The 21,313-nt window shown below is 46.6% G+C and overlaps 1 protein-coding gene across 3 annotated transcripts in view; it reads right to left on the bottom strand.

The window, feature by feature from the left end:
* The window catches only part of DGKG (diacylglycerol kinase gamma), a 170,840-nt gene that overhangs the window by 44,918 nt on the left and 104,609 nt on the right, over nt 1-21,313 (bottom strand). For all 3 annotated transcript variants that reach the window (XM_068968791.1, XM_068968868.1, XM_068968942.1), the window contains one exon: nt 10,539-10,629. In XM_068968791.1, coding sequence (XP_068824892.1) covers nt 10,539-10,629 — 91 coding nt within the window. The remainder of the gene's footprint in view (nt 1-10,538; nt 10,630-21,313) is intronic.

Here is a 21,313-nt window from a genome sequence, read left to right as displayed (position 1 = left end):
ATCTGATGTGGGTCCTGAGGGAAGAAAAGGAAAGAAGTTGAGTGGTGTTGATGAGAGGTGACAACATTACTAGAGAGACAGTCCAGTAATATCTACATTAAAAAAATTTAGCCTGGCATGTAGCTGGAGTGGCTTCCCCTGCAATCCAGAGGAACCGTTTTAATTTATTTATTTCATTCATTTTAGAATCTAAGATCTGTTGTGGGCAGTTAGATACTAATATATACATGTTATGTGATAATATTGATAATCATTTATTGAGTAATTCTTATGAACCAGGCACTTCATATATTTTATGTCTAATCCTTAGAGCCCTGCAAGTTTGGTGTTTGTATCTTTTTTTTTTTTTTTCACAGATGAGGAAACACTCACTCAGTGACGTTTCCCATTTTAATCAGGTTTGTGGTGGGCTTCATGAACCTACAGGTTTCCTGCGAAGATGCAAATGACGAGATCAAAAAGACAGTCTAGCTTATGGAGCATGTTCCTGAGGCCTGTTAATTTCATGCTTTGTTACCCATGAGATTACTTTTGGGAAGGATATATAAAATATAAGGGATGTGATTCTTCATTTTAAGGAGACTGGAAAAAATGGATTCTATCAAGAGAAGGCAGGTCAGGATAGTCAGGAACCTATACATCGAGCCATAAAAGGAACTGGGGATATTTAGCTCAGTGAAGATCAACAGGAGACATGGAAGATAGATTGCACCCCTATGAAGGGCAGTCATGTGGAGGAGCAGGAAGGTATGTTCTGTATGCTCCCAGAGAGTGGAACAGGCCCAAAGGATGGGGAATTCAGTCATGCATCCCACAAACACTTATTGTGCACCTATTTTGTTCCAAGAACTGTGCTGAGGGCTGACAAGGGAAGGATATGGCAATGAAAGGGACATTCATCCTTGTTCAACATTGGGAAGAAAACTTTCTGAAAGCGATTTCCAGCAATGGACAGGTTTCTGGCAAAGTAGTAAGCTTCCTTTCCTTGGAGTATTCAGGAAAAGGCTAGATGTGTACTTATCAGAATGTGCCAGAATGGATCTTTTTGTTGAGCGGTACACGGGACCAAATCCCTTTCCAGTTCAGAGATTCAGTCTCTGCTCAGCCTCGCTTTGGCAGGCTACAATGCTGTGCTGATAAAGTGGCATCGTGGTCCCCCTCTTGCTGCCCGTGTCCATCTAGCTGCCTGCCCTGCCTTCTCTGACGGGGAGTGGTGGCAGGCCAGTTAGACTGGAAAGTGCCTGCCATCTGTGATGGGGACGATGGTGTTTTGGCGGGTCTGTGTGGGCTCCAGGAATGCAGCATTGAAGCCATGTACACACAACCTGCTTAAGAACATCCCATGGGCAGAAAATGTTTGCTTCCTCTTCAGCCGTCCTCTGTTGCTGTGCCAGGCAGGCACAATGGTGCCTTTGAGAGGGGCAGCTGGAAGGGGGTGTTGGCAGGGAGGCTGGAAGTAGAACACTGCAGCTGAGGGGAGAACCAAATTCATTTCCAGGAGCAAGCCTGCCCTGGGTGCCAGTTTCCAAAACAAAACTGCTGTTTCTCAGAGCTCACAGTGGTGGGTTGCCTCAGATTTGGATAGAGGGCAAAGCTATTTCCTATCCACTGCTCCACCCTCCCCAAGTTAAAAAAAAAAAAGGAAAGAAAAAAACAACCTAGTGTGTTGAGGCATTCTTGCTCTGGATGCAGTTTAATAGGTCTGCGGTCTGTCTGGGACGCTCAGACCAACCTGGGGTGGATGGGGCTTTCTGAAGGGTCAGACTCGCCTGCAGACAGAACAGGGCTGATAGCTATAGGGACTGGCAAGGCTCAGGGCAGGTAGACTTCTGGGCCACCAGAGTGGGCTCAGGGTGGAGATGCCTTCTTCTGCCTTTTGGAGTCACTTCCTCTGACCCCCGAGCAGCCCTGTACCCTTGCTGCCATGTGGGCTCTGCCCACTCACTGTCTTCGCTCTCCTTGGTGGGAAAGAGGTGGGAGAACTCTGGCATTTCCTGTCCTGGGTTCACAGTTGTCCCAGACCCTCAGTTACTTTCAAAGGTCCCAGCAACAGCTCAAAGATGGGCGTGGGAGATCTTCCCACTCACCCGATGGTTAGAAGAAGGCCTGAGTGCCAGGCTGCAAGCCCATTCTGTCTTAAAGACAGAGCAAAGCGGGTCCCTTTTACTTTGGGGACGTCCAACACAAAGGTATCACTTGAGTCTTGTCAAGTAGTAATCTGTTAGTGTTCACATTCATTATGGGATTTTTTTCACACTTTGGTTGAAATTGTGCAATCAAAAACTAGAGAGCAATGATTTCATTTCAGGTATTGGGGATACAGGGTGAATAAGACGAGTCTTTGCCTAATAGATAGGCCAAGTCCTGAAGGGGAGCCATACCACCAACTCAGCTGATATATAGGGGGAAAGCGGAGGTAGATTCGACAGGGAGTGCTGTGCTTGGGGCACATGGGCTTGGAACTCATCTGATCTTGGAGTACTTATCTTAAGGAGACTTAGTTTCCTTGTGTACATAATGCACATCATGCAGAGCTGTTATGAGGATTAAACAAGCCAGTGTAGGAAAGTGCCAGGATATAGAGCTTGTTGCAAGGTGAGTGCTTAGTAAAGTGGCTGCTGCTATTAATTTGTGGATTCCAATGGACTTGCATGTAATGTGTATGTGTACACAGTATTTAACTGGTCCTTTGTTAGATTATATATCCTTCCTGAGTCATTTCTTCTCTTTTCTTAATTCCTCTTCTGTAGAATACTAGGATCAGCATGTTTATGACCTCACTTAAGACAGATAACCAGACTAGTCCACTAAAGCCAAGGAGACATATGTATGTGGAATATTCTGTTTCATAACCCAGTGGTAGAAGCTGGAAAAGATTGAATGCTTTTCATCCAAGCTCCCTGAATGTGCTGAGTGTGGAGATGAAGATCATGAGTTCTTTTCAATGTTCTAAAAAGTCTAAGAGAAGTAACACATTTCCCAGAGACAGGGCCTCACATGTTGTTATTATTTAAAAGATGCATTTGTTTGTAGACATAGCTTGGGGAAAGTAATTCTTTCACTAGGGGACCTTGGCGGGTAGAAAAGTTAAGCTTGCTGGGGCAGAGGTTAGCCTTGAGGTCTCTCAGGAACCTGAGTGGAGGTCCTTCTAGCCCAACATGCTGAGTCACGCATGGGACCCCAAGCTTGGTCCCCTGAGACACCCCCGGGCCTCGTCTATCCACTGTGCTACATATACCCCTCCCCCACCATCTGCTTTGTGAAACTGTAAGCATGAGAATTCACCCCTAAAAGTTATTCCAAAGTACTTGGGAGACACAAAGTGTATGAAGGCAGGAATCTGAAGACAAAGAAAATCAAAGCAATTCACAAAGAACAAAAGAAATGGGAAAGAATAAGAAAATAAAAGCACATGGATGAATGGAGGCTTGAAGTGAAATAGAGGGTATGTATGTGTAGGGAATAAAAAAGAGGGTCATTTAAGAGAAAAAGTTATGTGTCAAACTGTAGGCAAGCAATGGGATTTTTAGAGAGAAAATTGCCAATTTCTTCTCAGTAGGCTGAAAGATTTTGAGGATCTGTGAAGGAAACTTGTAGTCAGTGCATGGCTGAAAGAGGAAGAGAGATAGAAAGGATGAAGCTGTGTTTAAAAATGGATAAAGATTAAGGCAAAGAGTCAAAGAGGTCCTCCAGAGGCCTGCTCTTAAAGATACAAGGGCTGACATTATTACAGGACTGAAACAAGGCCAACATTAGAACAGCACTGATCCCTGATTGCTGAGATTGTGGGTTACTTTTCCTTTCCACCTCTCTATGGTTTAACATGTTCTATCATGGATTTGGGGCTTCCCTGGAGACTCAAACAGTAAAGAATCTGCCTGCAATGCAGGAGACCCAGGCTCCATCCCTGGGTCAGGAAGTCCCCCTGGAGAAGGAAATGGCAACCCATTCCAGTATCCTTGCCTAGAGAATACCATGGACAGAGGAGCCTGGCAGGTTAAAGTCCACAGGGTTGCATAGATTTGGATTACTTTTCTAATCAAAAGAATTTAGCACCTGTCTTAAGAGGGAGCAGGCAGAAACTGAGGCTCGGGTACCTGGAGCAGTGAGAACTGCAGGATAGGGGAGAAATCTGAAGTGGCAAGTGCAACCTTGGGTGCTCTCACAGTGAGGATGCTCCTGGAAAGATGGAACCCCTGGACTTGATGGAAGAAGAGAATGGACTCCACAAATGGGAGAGGATGTCTGTGTCCATTCCAGCCTCTGACTTGAAGGTTTGGTGCATGATGAGGTTGCCCCCTTTTGTTTTCTGAGATCTCAACATCTCTACTCTTCTCCATGAATCTTTCTTTCCCTTCCCCATGAATATGTTTTCATTTCATCTCCCTTGGAATCACTGTGGCTGGGTTGATGAGCTGAGCTTTTGGCTAGTTCCCACTTCATTACTCCAAGCTCTGGAAGGTTCCACTTGCCCAAGCACAGAAGGTATATATAGATGATGCCAGAAAAGGTGGTTGAAGGTCTATCCTCTAATTTAGGAGTGTGCAAGATTGCCAGTGGATATCAAGGCAGCCATGGGCTCTCTTTTGCCACTTACTGGCCGGGTGAAGTTGGCCAACCAACTCAACCTGTAAAGTCCTTCGACTTCTCTCTTCTGAGCAAATGGCACCTGGCTGGATTGGAGTAGGTAAAGCTATCTGCTCAATCTTAAAGTAATCTGATTCATTATTTATTCTGCTTCTTTACATACACATAGCTGTGCTAAAGGTTAGTTTTAGGATTCTCATAGACAGGGCCCATCTCATGATATGGCTTCACACTGAAAAAAATTAAGATGAAATTCACCTGCACAAAATTAGCCATTTTAAAGAATATAATTCAATGGCCTTCACTCTCTCTCTTTGAAGTGTTGGAATAATATGGTCTCTGGGGTTGGTTCCATTTTGTTGTAATAATGAAGGATTGCACTGTATCTCTGTGCTCATCACCCTGTGAACTTCTGTGCAGGAAACTCTGCAGGTCTAGGATGTGAAGAACCTGCTGGGTCATTCGTCCTAAAAGATAATTTTCAGTTCAGTGTTTGTTGTCAGACTGCTCTCCAAAGTGGTTCCCCACTCATGTCCCCCGAGAGGGTCTGAGGGTCCCCATTTCTGCTCCTGCTCCCGTCACAGGGTGGGGGTATTCCTGGAGCCCCACGGCACAGAGTAGGTAAAAGCAATGAGCTAGCTGCAGCAACATCACCACAGAGAGATCTTGAGAACTAATGGTGAGTGAAAAAGGCAAGTTGCAGAGCACAAAACGGTTGTGGGGAACGCAGTTCCATCCATAAATTTTTATTTCTTTGGTTAAAAAGATACTTGAAGGGAATAAAACAAAATAGTGACAAATATCAATTCTAAGTGAGGGAGAAATGGGAATATCTGATACACTGTTCTCAAAACTTTGTTGTATTAAAAAAACATCCTCAATTAAAAGGGGAAAATTGATGTGCAGAGTTTCCCAAAATACACCGGGTAACAGATTTTTTTTTTGAAGCAGCCTCCACATTTAGACGCACTTTTCTCCAGGCAGAGGTTCATATTAGGGAAGCTGGCTAGCCTTCCCTTGTGAACATTGTTTAAAAGTAGATATGATATCAAGGAATTTTGGAAGTTCATATTTTTAACCAGTAAAATTTCCACAGCATGTAAAATAAGTGCTCAAGTCGATGCCTGCCTGGCTTGCTCCACCTAACTATAACTAAGGCAAAACCTGTGCAGGCCTCTTTGGGGCCTGAGGTGGGGGAGATGACTCACTATGTTCTTCCCTCTCCTCCCCCCTCCTTATTCAGGTACAATCAGATCAGAATAAACATCAAGGACGGCTTTGGAAGGGAAGGAAAGTCAGAGACTTGGAGACCCTGAGAGACTGCTTTTGTTCCACCAGGGCTGATGACAACTATGTGGGTGACAGGCTGCCTTCTTAATTAGAGGCAACCCCAATTGGCTCAGTGGTAAAGAATCTGCCTGCCAATGCAGGAGACACAGGTTTGATTCCTGGTCCAGGAAGATCCTTGAAAAGGAAGTGGCAACCCACTCCAGTATTCTTGCCTGGAAAAACTCCACAGACAGAGGAGTCTGGCAGGCTATAGTCCATGGGTCACTAAGAATTGAATATGACTTAAGCCTGAACAACAACAACCAAATTAAGAGCACCCATTTCCCAGGAAGGGTACTCACTCTCACAGCTTGCTTTGTGTGCTTGCAGAGGAAGCATTTAGAGCATGCATTTTTTTTTTTTTTTAGCTTTTCTTCTTGATAAAAGTCTCATACTTGCTTTTCAGTTCAGTTCAGTCGTTCAGTCATGTCCGACTCTTTGAAACCCCATGAATCGCAGCATGCCAGCATCCCTGTCCATCACCAACTCCCGGAGTTTACTCAGACTCATGTCCATCGAGTTGGTGATGCCATCTAGCCATCTCATCCTCTGTCGTCCCCTTTTCCTCCTGCCCCTAATCCCTCCCAGCATCAGAGTCTTTTCCTATGAGTCAGCTCTTCGCATGAGGTGGCCAAAGTACTGGAGTTTCAGCTTCAGCATCAGTCTTTCCAAAGAACACCCAGGGCTGATCTCCTTCAGAATGGACTGGTTGGATCTCCTTGCAGTCCAAGGGACTCTCAAGAGTCTTCTCCAACACCACAGTTCAAAAGCATCCATTCTTGCTTTTAGTGTTACCCAAAATATTAAAATAAAGTGTCTGACTAAAGAGAAGATCAGATATACCTCATACCGGTGAGAATCTCTGCTCTAGAATGATGTGCCAGTACTGCCCTGAAACTCTTGGGTTATGGGCAAATCTGAATTTGAAGCCTGACCTGACCACTCAGAGTCATACACCTCAGGTGAGCTTTTTTTCAGCTTCTATCCCCATCTCTGGAAAGGGGATGTGATACCTGCCACTTGGGGCTGCTCTGTGGATTCAGTGAGGCACTTGGCACCATTGCCAGTTACTTAAAAAAAAAAAAAATCTGAAAACGTTAATCAATAGCCTTGGGAAGTAGACTAACCCCTTTCCCCCATTTTATAGACGAGAACACTGAAGCCCAGACAACAGTTCCATGAAGAAGGCTGATGCCTGTCCAAGCCAAGCCCCTTTCACTGAGCAACCCCACCCCACCACACTGGCCTTGACCAAGTGTCTGCAGGTGACCAGCAGATCTGCAATCATCTTCTCTCTGGCCTTAGTCTCTGACCCCAAAACAGTGTCCAGGGTGATTGCTCACATGGGTCCTCAAGGTCCCAGGATCAAGTTTTCTTAGCACTAGTTAAGTGAGTATTATATTAACCAGCTCATGTTTGTTCTCTCAACTGGGCTGTAAACTTTATTTCAGAGAAGGGACCAAATTCTCCTAGTTTCCAATACGCTACAAGTCCTGAAAAACAGGCTATATTCCTTGCGAGAGACTTTCAGTGCAGAACTTCCACATAAAACTCATTTTAGCTTTAAGTTTCACCATCCAAATATTACTGAGGTGACACATAGACACAGAATGAAATAGACTTTCTAATCTGTTCTCCTGGACTGCTAACCTTTGTGCCCTTCTACAAGTTGCTGAACTTTTGAGCCTCAGTTTCCTCACCCAGAAAGTAAGGGTATTCATGTCTTCCCTGCATACTCTGTGGATCAAAATGAGATGCTGCATGGGAAGACCTCTGGTAAACTTTAAGGCGGTTTTCCTCCCTGACTCCTCCTGTCCATGCCTCCTTCCTCAAATGAGCAAGCAGTAGGACTGTGCCCTCTGTTCTCCTAAAGCGTTTCCCAGCAGCCCTGCCCAGCTGCTGCCGCTGAGACAGAACCAAGCAGCCCTACATTCAGTAAAGGAGGAAGAAACAGTGTATCCGAGCTGAAAAATTCAGCAAGCTCCTAGCACTTGTTAGGTCAATCTGTTTATTGGGTTCCAAGCTAAAGTCCTTTCCAGGAGGTCTAGGAAGGCCTAGACTCTTACACCTTTCCAGCAATGAAACCTTGGTCAAATTACTTAGTGTGTCTGAGCCTCAGTTTCCTCATTTAAAAAAATGTGATCATACTTGCTTTGCTGGGTGATGGAATCAAATGAGGACACGCTACAGTAGGCAGTCAGAGTGTGGTTTTCTCCTCTCCCCTTGTTACTTCTCTCTCCCTTCTGTTTATCTTTCTAGCCCTCTGTGCCTTAGCTTGCTTTCCGTGATGTGGGGATAAGAATACCGGGCCTACTTAGCTCACTGGTTGTTGTGTGACTCTGCAATAAAGGCTGTGGTGGGGCTTTGAAAATGGTGGCACATAGTATAAATACCTGTGTATTCTCAGGCTCACTGACCTTGAACTGATGAGCGTGCTGGTCCTCCCAGGCCTGGGCTGTTGTGTGCAGCTGCCACTTGGAGAAGGTCACTTAACATACCTTCTGTTACTGTCCTGCCCGAGGCCCCTGATACACTCACATCTACCTGGGCTGCCCCACAGCCTCCTAACATCTGTTATTCACACGCCTCCCAACATCTGTTATTCACACGCCTCCCCCCTCTGTCTCTCTGGTCTCCTCTGTATCATAAGACCCAGGACCGTCTCCCCTCTGCTCCCTGGATACAAAAGGATGCCTGCCACAATCTTGCAGGCTGTCAGAACAAAAGCTGCCTGTCAGATGCACCCCCACCCCCCATCCTTAGCCTGAGGAATAAATACTAAAAAGACTCATGATGGGGAGCTAAGGAAAACAAGAAGTGCTGCTGAAAGCCCCCAACAACCCACAGTGCGAACACTCCAGAGGCCACCCTCTGCAGGCCACCCTCTGCAATTGAGGACGAGCCGCTGTGCACTGGACTCAGAGGGGCCCATGATGCTGTGGGCTGGAAGCTGGGAGTTGGGAGCTGGGAGGGCGGAGCCCACCAAGGCAGGGGAGCTGAGCTGCTCTATTCTGGGCACAGTTTCAAGGCCAGCTGCAGGGAGAACAAGCAGTCGCTGTGTGTCTGCAGCTGGCAGTGGTTAGGCCAGGGCTGTCCCTCACTTGGGGTATATTTAAAGACACCCCAGATGATCATGCCAACAGGAAAAATGCACACAGAGCTCCAGCCACGTCCAGTTTCCAGCCCAGTCCAGCCCACCCCCACCGCCCCACCCCCGCCCCCTTTGCTGTAGAGTTTCTGGCCATGGATTTACGTGTCCATAGAGGAAGGCAGGCTTCTCAGACTTTCCCAGGTGGAGGTGGTACCACCTGGGGACACGTGTCCCACATTCCTGGGCCTCTCTGCCCTCTGACTGAGCTGGCTAGAAGTTCAGGGGATTAGCTGGGCCGGCTCCTCCCAGCCTGGGGTTGGTAACCCAGCAACCGCTGGGGAGAGGCAGGCAGATGAGTTAAAGAGAAGCACAGAATCTCTGGCTTTGCGTTTTGATTGTGAAAACTCCCTGTGAGTGCAGGCTCTCTTCCGCAGGGAGTGGTGGGGCTTTCCCACACTGCTTCAGGCCAAATGCTCCTCCTCCAAGGGATGCCTGGGCCCCACTTGACCACTGCTGCAAGCTCAGGGACAACGCTGGTGACCCAGCAAGAGCCCATCCCGGCCCAACTCTGACTGCCTTTCACTTGTTTTTCTCAAGTGAAAACAAGACCACTGGCCTGAATTCCATGGGAAGGGGTATGGGGGTTGGTGACAGAACTATGGGCAAGGGGCCCCAAGGGCCTGAGGTCCCGCAGAGCAGAGACAGCAGATGTGCATAGAAGTTTGGGCTTGCAGGTGGATCTTTTCTTAGAAGTGAGAAGACCTCAGGAGAGCAGCCCAGCAGAAGCAGGGTGGGGAATGAGAAGTGGGCAGCTTATCAACCAGTAAGTGAAGCCCACAGGCTGTGTCTGAGGCAGGCTGCTGCAAGTCCTGGGAGAGTTAAAATGCAAGTGCACCAACAGGATCAGCTATGTAATTTGAGTGTTCAAAATGCACATAAAGGGCCCTTTGCCAAAAAAAAATTATCAAGAATTTTAAGACAGTCACAGAAGAGCATTAAATGAGGAACCTTCTGAGTGACTATGCAGGTTGCACACTTGGGAAGCTGGCCCTGAGTGCCTGAACTGGCTCCTTGAAAGTTGAGGCAGGTGAGCTGATGATGTCTGGTCACCTCTGGCCTCAACCACAGACCCCTCAGCCCTGTGGTCTTCAGTTCCCAGACTTTTACCAGGCTTGGGACATTGCCTCTATCCCCATAGCAGCTTCTTTCCCTGAATGGGTAGCACCTGTCTTCATTTCTTGAAAAAGAAGAAATTGAAAGGTAATGGTGTGGAGAGGGCTGAGGGCAGGGAAGGACTGCAGCCCTGAGTCCACTGGGCCTCTAGGTCTCAAACCCCAGGACTCCCTGGCCAGGCTGAGAAAGGCAGACCCTGTGATTAGAGCCTACTGGGAGCGAGGCTGTGGGCATGTTGGGAACAGGATGGAGGCAAGAAGGATTACACTTGGGACCACCGTGAACCTAGGGGACATGTTCTGAGGGTCTGTGACAGTCCAGGACCAGAACCGACATCCAGCAAGCTTTGGGAACTCACCTCCAACTCTATGTGGTCGTGGAGTTTCTTGCAGGTGGCCGCAAAGGTCTCCGAGGTGCCAAATTCAAAGTACCACAGCTTGTTCTTCATCCTGGGCCAGGAGTCAAAAAGATGGTTCAGTGTTCTGTGTTTGCAATGCCTGTGTACAACAGCTATGCTACTGGGGCCGGGACACTCAAGCCCTCAGCTGCCCCCAATCTTATGTTTTCATCACTTCTTAATTGGATGATCAGGGATGGAAGACTTTTTTAACCAACTGTTCTTGCCACCAACTTAAAGAAAAACCTATTTGTTTCTTAGATATCATGGCTACTCTGGGTGAACAGCCAATGGCTCTCTGATCTTCCTGGTCAGAGCCAGAAAAAGGCCTGCTTGCCTCCAGATCTGGATCAAGGGAGGAGTTCCATGAAAGTCAACCAGGTGGCCCCTGAGAGTGTCCTTTCTACCACGAATGCAGAGGAGCTTCAAAAGTTGGGGTACAAAGGGAGGACGATCAGTTAGCCAGTTGAGACTCGACGGAGGTAGAGCCTCGGGACAGAGGAGGCATAGCCCCACATCAAACCAGCTAAATGTGCGTTACTTGGTCTGCGCTCTGACTGGGAGAAGCATGATGGAGAGATTTAGACACAGATTTGCAGGCAAGGAGGAAAGAGAAAAAAAAAAGTGAGTTGTTTTGGTAGCAATAGTTTCCCCCCACTTCTTTCCCAATTGTATTCGCTGAGGCTATGACAATCCTTCATTGAGGGGTAGGCCTTGTCCTATTTGCTTCAAAGTAAGAGCTCACTGTTTTGCACTTTAAAGACGTTCAACATTTTCCTGATGGGCGGGGTGGGGGTGGGGAGCCGGAAACAATGGTGTTCCCATGTAGCCGGGAGCTCTGCAAAGTCAGATGGTTGTGTCCTGACACTTGGTCATTTTGATCAGATGGTCTCACCAGGAAGTGTTTCTGAAGGTATTCCATTCCTCCCGTCCCAACTGTCATACTATTCTCAGGGGCTAGCTAAGAGAAGGGACACCTGTCCAGTTTATAAGCTGGCAGATTTTGCTGAGGAAGGATTAAACAGAATCACAATCTTCTTGGCACATCTTCAGGAGAGAGGATGCGCCTTGTGTGTTGCTGATCCTCCATCCTCAGAGCTGTGGATTAAGAGAAAGGAGCATTCTTCAAAGGAAAGAAGGCTTTCTTCCTAGTATTTCTTAGGCCATAGAAGGTGATGCTTTCAAACGAGAGGCACCACTTTTCTCTCTACATTTCTCAAAGAGTCCACCCACAGCTTAAAGACGAGTCTGTGTTCTCCCACTGCATGAAGATTTCTAAGATCTCGTTGGGAAGTAGCCTTTCTGACTCTTGGTAAGCAGGAAAAGGAATGATAAACGATGAAGGGGATAAGCAGTATTTATGGAGGTACGCTTATGAAGAAACTTAGCAGGGTTGGGTGTTCTTTAAGTAGACCTTCTCAGCCAGTGTACTAGGCACAGGTGTGCCTGAGATGCCAATCTCCTCAGCTTTGGGTGGCCAGGTTGGGGTCTGGGGCAGGCTGAGCCCCTGATGCCACAGCTGGGGTTCTTTTTGTATGAGATAAACACCAAACAATTGCTTTTGTTTTCTATGCCTGCCATGATGTGCAGAGGAAACACCGCTCTGATCAGTTCTCTGTATGCACAGAAATGTGAACACAAGTTACCCAGGGATTTCATTAAAATGCAAATTCTGATTCAGTCATTCAGGATTTGGGCAGAAGAATTCCTTGTTTTCTAACATGCTGCTAGTACTGGTCCAGCAATCACGCTTGGAGCTGTGAGGATCTGGGGACTCCTTTTGTGGCTCTGAAACATTAGTATTCATAAGAATCACTTGTGACTGTGATTAAAATGCTAGTTCCTGGGCTCTAATTTGTAGAGATTCTATGTGGCCTGTGTCTGACAGGGCCCAGGAATATGCATTTTATGAGTGCCCAGGTGATCACTATTCAGGCGGTCAGCTGTCAGGATTTTCCAAAGCATTACTCTAGATCCCAGTGAAGTGACCACCAAGGAAGAAGACAGACCGATTAGCCCTGAAAGAGAGGATTCCTCAGAGAAGACAGAATGAGGGTCAGCGCCTTTCAACAGACAATGATGGCAAAAGACCCAGTAACAGGAAAAGCACAGATTGTCATAAATGCCAAAGTTGAGGATGCCTCACAAGCAGCGAGAGCATCTCTGTAGCCAGGAGACCCGCATTATGATTCCATTTTCAAATATCACTGCTGGTCTGAATCATGACTTTTGAAAGTTATTGCCAGGAGATTTAGAGTTTTAATAAAAATTTCCGGAAGCCGCAAGCTATTTTTACCCAGAAGTGGTGCTTCTGATGATCTAATAAGGTTAAGAGGTCATGGTTAGGTCAGTATTGCAGAAAGACGGAGAAGATCAAACAGACGGCTCTTTTGTTGCTGGTTAGATGTCCATTGCTGGCTGTGAACCCTAAGCCTCAGTTTCCTGATCTGTAAAATGGAGGTAATAAAAAGATCTGCTTAAAAGGGTAGTTGTAAAGATTAAATGGGATGACTGCAAAGCACTTCTTATAATGCTTGCTGCATAATAATCTCACTGATAATGTTAGCTACTTATCCGTTATTATTTCAATGTCTTGGGATGTTTGGATACCATAATAAAGTTATGGTATCAGGTTGGGCAGCCGTAGACACCGTTGTTGTTGTTTAGTCACTAAGTTATGTCCAACTCTTCACAACCCCATGGACTGTAACACGCCAGGCTTCCCTGTCCTTCATCAACTCCTGGAGCTTGCTTAAACTCATGTCTATTGAGTTGGTCATACCATCCAACCATCTCATCCTCTGTCGCCCCTTCTCTTCCTGCCCTCAATCTTTCCCAGCATCAGGGTCGTTTCCAAAGAGTTGGCTCTTTGCATCAGGTAGTCAAAGTGTTGGAGCTTCAGCATTAGTCCTTCCAACGAATATTCAGGGTTGATTTCCTTTAGGATTGACTAATTTGATCTCCTTGCAGTCCAGAGGGACTCTCAAGAGTCTTCTCCAGCACCACAATTCAAAAGCATCAATTCTTCAGTGCTCAGACTTCTTTATGGTCCAATTCTCACATCTGTTCATGACTACCATAGCTTTGACTATATAGACTTTTGTAGATATTATATATCCAAAATTTTCTGGGACAGAAAAACATGTGATCATACTAGTCAGATCACGTGTCTTGACTTTTGGCTAAAAATATATGTTCCCTCCATGTCTAACAGTTTTTTTTTTCCAGAGTCAGACCACACCCTAATCCTTGGTTAATTATCTTGATTGGTCACATGATTGTCGAAAGATGTCATATTTGCAAATATGCTTCTGAGAAAGTACACATTTGGTGTGAGACAAAGTATTTATTGACTCAAGAAATATTCAGTGTGCCAGGACTAGATAGGGTGTACTTAGGTGCAGGGGAGAACAAAACACAGAACTCCATGAGCCAGACACCTGGGAAAGGCAGCCGAGGAAGCAGACTGGAAACAGTCATGTGCCAAGCACTAAGCCTTGGGGATACCTAGGAGGAGGGGCATCCAATTCTTAGTGAGGCCACCACTCATCCTAAGTGAGTGATGAGTTCTGAAGGATGTGGAAGGAAATAAGGAAAGTGGAGGAAGATCATTCCAGGCAGAGGAAAAAGCCCAAGCAATGGTCCAGGGTAAGAGAGAGCACAGTCCTGCTGGAGAGGATCTAGAATTCAAGGAGGGATAGATTGGCCAGATAAGGGGGGGTGCAGTGCTTAGGTGTTTGAGCTTTATCTTAAAGTCTATACTGTGTTGTGGACCATCCTCAAGTGAGAGTATTGGTGAGGGGCTGGTGGTAGCGACCTGACAGATTTTTGTGCTTTTTAAAGATCACTCTGTTCCAAGTCTGGAGAGTCGATTGGAAGGGGTGGGTCCAGACTTGAGGCCTGGAGGATGGTGTGTAGGTGGTGTAGAAACCCAGGAGAGAACTGGGAAGGACCTGAACAAAGGTAGTGACAGTAGAGCTCAGGCTAAGGAAAGGGATCCACAAGCTAAAATTTAGGAGGTGGAACTGACAGGGCTGGTTTGTTGTAAGGAGTGAGTGAGAAAGAATAGTCAATGACACCCAAGTGTTTAGGTTGCATGATAGATGGCGGGTGCTGTTCACTGAGTGAGAAGCACAGGAGTTCAGTTCTCCAGCGACAGTCCTCTTTGTAACTGAAGGACAGCACTTGTGTGTTTTGGCATGTCTACCCATCTATCCATAGATCATCTATGGAGCCATACTATGGACTAGGCACTGCATATGACCTGGAGATGAGCGATAATTAAGAAGGCAGGATCTTTGCCTCACACATTTCCATACTTTTAATAGCTTCACCAAGATGCTAATATTCAACCTCTGACTGACAGGACTTTTGTTCAGAAATCTGAGAGCTTTTCTTTCTCCTCTTTTAACTCAGGCATATTTTAGTTAGAAGTAAATACAATCTGGAAAATTCCATGGATGGAGGAGCCTGGTGGGCTACGGTCCATGGGGTCGCAAAGAGTTGGACATGACTGAGCAACTTCACTTTCACTTTCAAATGCAATATATTCCTATGGTTCTTTGGTTTTTCATTTTGCAAACCATTTCACATGCACTATCTCTTTCCCTTGCTTACAAGTAAGGGAAGACTTGAGGAAAGGTAAATTGTCAAGGTTGTGGAGCAAGTAAGTGTGGAAGTGGCCCCCTCCCTGACTGTCAGGCCCCAGAGCCTGTGTTTTGCTGCCTTGCCACACTACCTTCTCATGTCTTTGCATGTGGTGTGGTGCTGTGTGCTCTGATCACAGACTAGGCCACTGTAAACCAGGCTATGAAATGCAAGCGGTTGCAGGCCTGGGGTGTAAGTGGTTGCATCACAAGCTGGGAAATGCTGTCTGATGAAGAATGTACCCTCCCCCCGACCTAAGTCCCAGTGGCCAGGGGCAGGGTCTAGGTGAATCTCAATTGGATTTGTCACAGGAACCTCCTGGTCTTGAATCTAAACAACCTCAGAAAGTTGGGGAAACCAGAATAGATCCCTAGAAAAGCCAGAGGCCCCCAGGACACCCTGGACCTTTTTCTCTCAGCTCACCCAGAAATGAGGCATAGGCAGTGCCCATGAGGCATCTCCTACACAGAGGGAGATGGGGAAAGCTGGGAGACAGACGTAAATTTCACCTCGGGTGCCTCCCATTTCAGCTCTAACGTGGGCCACTTCTGGCCATGCATAATAAGAGAGGGCCAAGACCCCAGGATGGAATCTAGGAGCCCTGCTTTCAAATGCTGACTCTGCCCTTTACAGGTTGTATAACTTTGAACTTTTTATTTTTTTTTTACTTTTCTGAGCCTCTTTACTCATAAAATGGGTAAATACCTAATTCACAGAATGATATCAATACTAAATGAGACATGTAAAGTCATTTAGAACAGGCCTTGGTCTACAGGCCTTCATCCCCTGTATACATTAAAAGTTTGATTACTGGCAAGCCATTAGCAACATTCAATATTAAAAAACAAAGTACCCTCTTCCTAATGAAGGTCATGTCTCTGGTTTCTCAGAAAAAATTGCCAGTAGCCTTATATTAGATAATATAAAGGGGGATTATTCTGGTTGCCTCTGCCCTAGCTGCCAAAATGGTTGCAAGTCCAAAGGCTGGAGCCAGGAGGGTACGGACAAAGGAAGGAAGAGACTCCTCTTGGGATGAAGCTTGATCAGGTAGAGATGGCCCCCAGCACCCTGCATGACTGAGATCAGACATTAATGGTGGGCCTGAGGTGGAGGCTGGCAATGGGCCAAGTAACATATAGGACAGACCTCTCTTTGTATATGTTGGGGTGTTGTCACCAAGGACTGCACTGGCAGGCCCATCTGAGGCAGGGCTTCCTAAAGGTTTCTCAGCTGCTATGGGGCTTCCCTGATAGCTCAGTTGGTAAAGAATCTGCCTGCAATGCAGGAGATCCCAGTTTGATTCCTGGGTCAGGAAAATCCCCTGGAGAAGGGATAGGCTACCCACTCCAGTATTCTTGGGCTTCCCTTGTAGCTCAGCTGGTAAAGAATCTGCCTGCAACGCGGGACACCTGGGTTTGATGCCTGGGTTGAGAAGATCTCCTGGAGAAGGGAAAGGCTACCCACTCCAGTGTTCTGGCCTGGAGAATTCCATGGACTGTATAGTCCGTGGGGTTGCAAAGAGTCGGACACGACTGAGCGACTTTCACTTTCATGAGAACAGGAAGGAAGCCAAACCCCCAGCCTGCTACCACTGCATATCACAACACCAGGGAGGAGTAACCTAGATTCTCTGGTTCTGTCTACACTGGCAGAGCAGATGTGGATAGCGCTGAGTGCTGACAGGTTCTTTGTTGATCTGGAAGTAGAGAAAGCCTTTCATCAGGGAGGCTTTAGACCTTAGGCTTTACATTTTCCCTGGTGGCTCAGACAGTAAAGAATCTGCCTGCAATGTGGGAGACTTGGGTTTGATCCCTGGGTTGGGAAGATCCCCTGGAGAAAGGAATGGCTCCAGTATTCTTACCTGGAGAATTCCATGAACAGAGGAGCCTGGTGGGATACAGTCTCTGGGGTCATAGAGTCAGACAAGACTAAATGACTAACATTTTCATTTTTTCAAACATTTTACGTATATTATCTCTTTCCATTCTTAGAAGAATCCTATGAGGCGGTGCTCTTGATAAATTCACAGAGTGAAGCAAATTCTTCTCAGCCTCATCTTTTCTCTTTCCCCTTTTCCATCATCACACTAAGCCCCTTTCCAAAGAAAGAGGTAATAAGACTCTCCAACAATTTGACAAAGCCCTCATTCTCCCTGCTGAGTAGACAGCCTGACCGCCAGCGTTCTCTGGTCTTTTGAAGATGTCTTTCCTGCCATTGCTTTTAGCCCTGGTTGGAGGCTTGCTGCTGCTGCGTGTGGTACTAGTTTTTGTCTGTTTCATTTTCAGCTGTATAAGAGCTTGGCATTTAGAATCCGAGAGGCTAGGGTTCACTCCTGGTTCTGCCATTTCCTGGTTAGACGAGTTACTTCAGTTCTTTGACCCTTCATTTCTTCTCCTACAAAACGGGAGTCTGATTTTCTACCCAGCAAAGTTGTGAAGCTCATATGGCAAATGCAAAGCAGCAAGCAGGTGTGTCACCCATGGGAAGTACCCCCTCACTGTTCTCTCTTGTTGCTAAGAGACCCACTCCCTGGGAGATTTGTTCCCCAAAGGCTGCAGGGGTAGGGACAGGAGCCTTTGGGGTTTTATCCCAGGCAGCCAATATTTTTTGAAGAAAATAAAGCTAACAATGTTTTAATGACTTTTGGATTGCTTTTTCTGCATCCGTCTTCCTGAGTTGTTTTTGGCCCAGCATTTCTTTCCTTCTCATAATCACCTTTCAGCTGGAGATGACTAATCTGTAACCAGTTGTCCTGAGGCTGGTTTCCAGGTCCAAGAAACTCCTGGGTTCACTGTCAGGGTCTAAGCTACCCTGGTGAACCCATTCTTGAGGCAGAAGCCCCTCATCTGGGCTCTCAGGGACTCTGAGGCACGTGGAGGAGTGGTAAACAGCAGCAGTGACACCGTGGGTTGACTCTATTTCTGGGCTTTCTTAATTTCCCCCTGCTTTATAAGAAAATAACATTGATTGCACACTAGTTAGTTGAATCTTTTCATTTGACAGATGAGGGAAAAATGAGACTAATTAAAAATGTTCTTTTATATTTGTCAGCAATTTAGGACTGGATTCAGTCACCATCCTGACAGCCTATGAATAGCCTGTTTTCAAGGATGTCCACAAGTGAAACCAAGCTCACTGCTGGGCATTTTCACCAGCAAAGGCAATGAGCTTCTGATGGCCCTTTTCTGATCATCTAGGAAGTTTTAAGGGCAGTAGACTTTTGAAGTCATCAAAACATGAAAACATTTCTTTGGACGTAGAAGGCTACAAAGAGGACACTATAGCTATTTCTAGAAATAGGAGCCCTTGAACTGAAGGTGTTCCTCTTTGTGGTTTGGACTTTGATAATCAGATTCCCTGAGTGGGTCAGGACTCGGTCAGTCAGTTGGCCTCTGTCAGCCCAGTGAAGCAGATGCTGCTCCCAAGATATGCTCTGTGTTGGGTTGAGGGAGCCGAATGATGTGGTGATCGTGCTGGGCCAGCGGGCAGGAGACTTCCTCCAGCCCCACTTCTCATAAACACTAGAATGTCGACCCCACGAGAGTTACGCAGGGTCTCCTAGACTCAGTTTCCTCATCCTACAATGAAGAGCGGAGGATGACAAATTTCAGAGGTTTCTCCAAGTTCCCTGAAGACCCTGAGATGACAAGATACAGGATAGGGCGGGAGGGCCCCCTTCCTCCACAATCAGAACCATGGAGGAGTGTGGGCCCGAGTATTGCCAGAGCTGCCTTTTTTTTTTTTTTTTTAACAAAGATGCCACAAAAATGTATTTTAAAGTAAACTCTCTTAATTATTAAAGTTGGCAACTAGTTCAACTAGTTGCCCCAAACTGCACACCTGGGGAAAACTCCACCTAGCCAATAGGCTACTTTGGTACATTAATTATATATTTTAATAAGGCTCATCTCAATTAAAAAACAGAAACAAATGATCTCAGTACCATGAGTCTGCTGGGTTATTGGTGCTGTTACTGCTTTGACTACTGAAGTTAGACTAGTGTCAGGATATGAAGGAAAATAGGAATCTAGCATAACCAGAGAGGTATGATAGCAACCTAGGAAGAGCCAGTGCAACTCAAGCTGAATAACAACTGTTATAATATTGAGACCATTTATTTGTTGACATTTTACATTATTTAAGTCCTGAGTGCTTTTGGATGTTCAGTGATTATGTTAACCAGAGTTTAGATCAAAATTTTAAAAAAGAAAAAAGAAAAGCCAAGGTAGGTAAGGCTTAGTTCCAAGGCCAGGGTGTCAAGTCCTATAAGGGGCCAGTGAGTGTCGTCTCACAGGTGCTGCAGAGGCCATCTGTGTAACCCGCACACCCAGCTGCCCTGGCCCATCAAAGAGCTTGTCACCACGTCTAATCCACCCTGTGTGCTATCCCCTGCCCTCGCTGCTCATTCGAATGGCACTTGGTGACCTGCTGGCACAGAGCTATGGATGGAAGGATCTTTTCCAAGGGGAGGCAGTGGCCCTGTCGATACAAGGGCAAGTGAGCCCCCAGCAATCAGGAAGTGGACTTTATAAATAGCTGTTTTTGTTCTCTGAGTTTGACTCTTGTGCCCGCTGCTCCTGCCAACAGATTTGCCTTGGCTCAGCTCAAGGGGCAAGGTATTCCCTGGCTTTTTTCCATACTGGTGACAAGACTGGTGTTCATGGTGCTCAGAAAAATATAGGGTGGTGAAAGGACAGGTGGACTGCAGACCAAGACCAGAGACCAGAACGGGGTGGGCAACAAGACCAGAAGCGCGTGGGGAACAGGAAAGGGGAGGAGCTCAAGAAGGGGCTAAAGGAAACTGAAAAGGCCAAGAAAGGAGGGAGGAACCTGCCTAGTGTGCACTTTAGAGTATAAAGACAAAATCCTTTTAATAATCTATGAAGACACTTCTTAAGTCATTTTCATGTAGGAAAAATTACCTGCAAAATCACAGGTGACAGATCATTTGCACTTAGGGGAACTCTGGGGTCCAGGGATTCCCAGCTGGGAGATCAGATTCCAAGGACTATTCCAAAGTATGGAAGGAGTTCATGAGTTGCTGTCAGTGTTTCTTAATATGTAACAGTATTTGGGCATTTACTCATAACAAAGACTGAACAGGCTAACTAGTGGGTTAAAAAATTTTTTTTTATGTGGAATGGAATAAAATCAATTACATTGGTTACTCTTAGCAACCTGCTCTGATTGAATGGCAAATGGATTCTGTTGAATCCTAAAGATAGAAAATGAATGGTTACTTAGAACAGCCTTTCTGGGCAACAGAAATCTTATCCAGTAGGGCATCCATGGTGGATGGTGGTGAGGAATAAATAAGAGTAGTGCTCCATTTGATAGTATGTGAGTGCAAGCAGAACCACACCAGCTCTGCACAGTGGTTCTCTTCTAAGCCATACCAGCCTTCTCAGGGTACAGATTAGACGACTACATCAGCCTTAGGAAACTGAGATTGAGGATGCACCAGCTGGGATTCAACTCCCAGCTTCCACCTTCCACCTTCCCATCCTTATTCCTTACCTTGCCATCTACCCCCACTACCCCTCCTGCGGCTTTGCCCCAGAGGCATCTGAGAGAAGTGGAAAGGTCAGCCCAAACCACAAGAGCTGGTGACGGCAAAGCTGCGGGCCATTCCCATTCATGCCTGTGGGCTGGCTTTGATCACAAGCCACGGTAAGACCACAAGCTCCAGCTACAGGTTGGCGGACTCAGGCTACTCCAGCCCTTGTGTTGCTCTTCCCCACGGAGTCGGGGGGTCTCCCTATGGGTCTCCATCTCCACTCTTGTCCCAGAGAAAAGAAGGGCCAAAGCCACTGGCCTCCTCTAGAGCAGCCATTCTGCCCCTCCCTCCCAGGGTAATTCTGAGCCTCGGAGAACCTGCTCCTTTTAAGCAGCGATCCTCCTGCTGCACACAAGACAGTTGCTTTCTGGGGACTAGGGGCAGAGTCTCCTTCGCTGGGCACTCCGGAATTCTGTCTCACACAGGACAGTTTCTCCTCTGAAGGGCGGGACTCGTTGTGGGCATGAAGCCAGTCAGAGTCTGAAACGGGATCCTCCCCCAGGGTAGAACCTGGGGACACACCCCTGTGCCC

This window comes from Capricornis sumatraensis, chromosome 1 (genome assembly GCF_032405125.1).
Source record: "Capricornis sumatraensis isolate serow.1 chromosome 1, serow.2, whole genome shotgun sequence".
Lineage (NCBI taxonomy): Eukaryota > Metazoa > Chordata > Mammalia > Artiodactyla > Bovidae > Capricornis > Capricornis sumatraensis.
The sequence above is the reverse complement of the archived record's forward strand: the minus strand, read 5'-3'. Positions and strand labels throughout refer to the sequence as shown.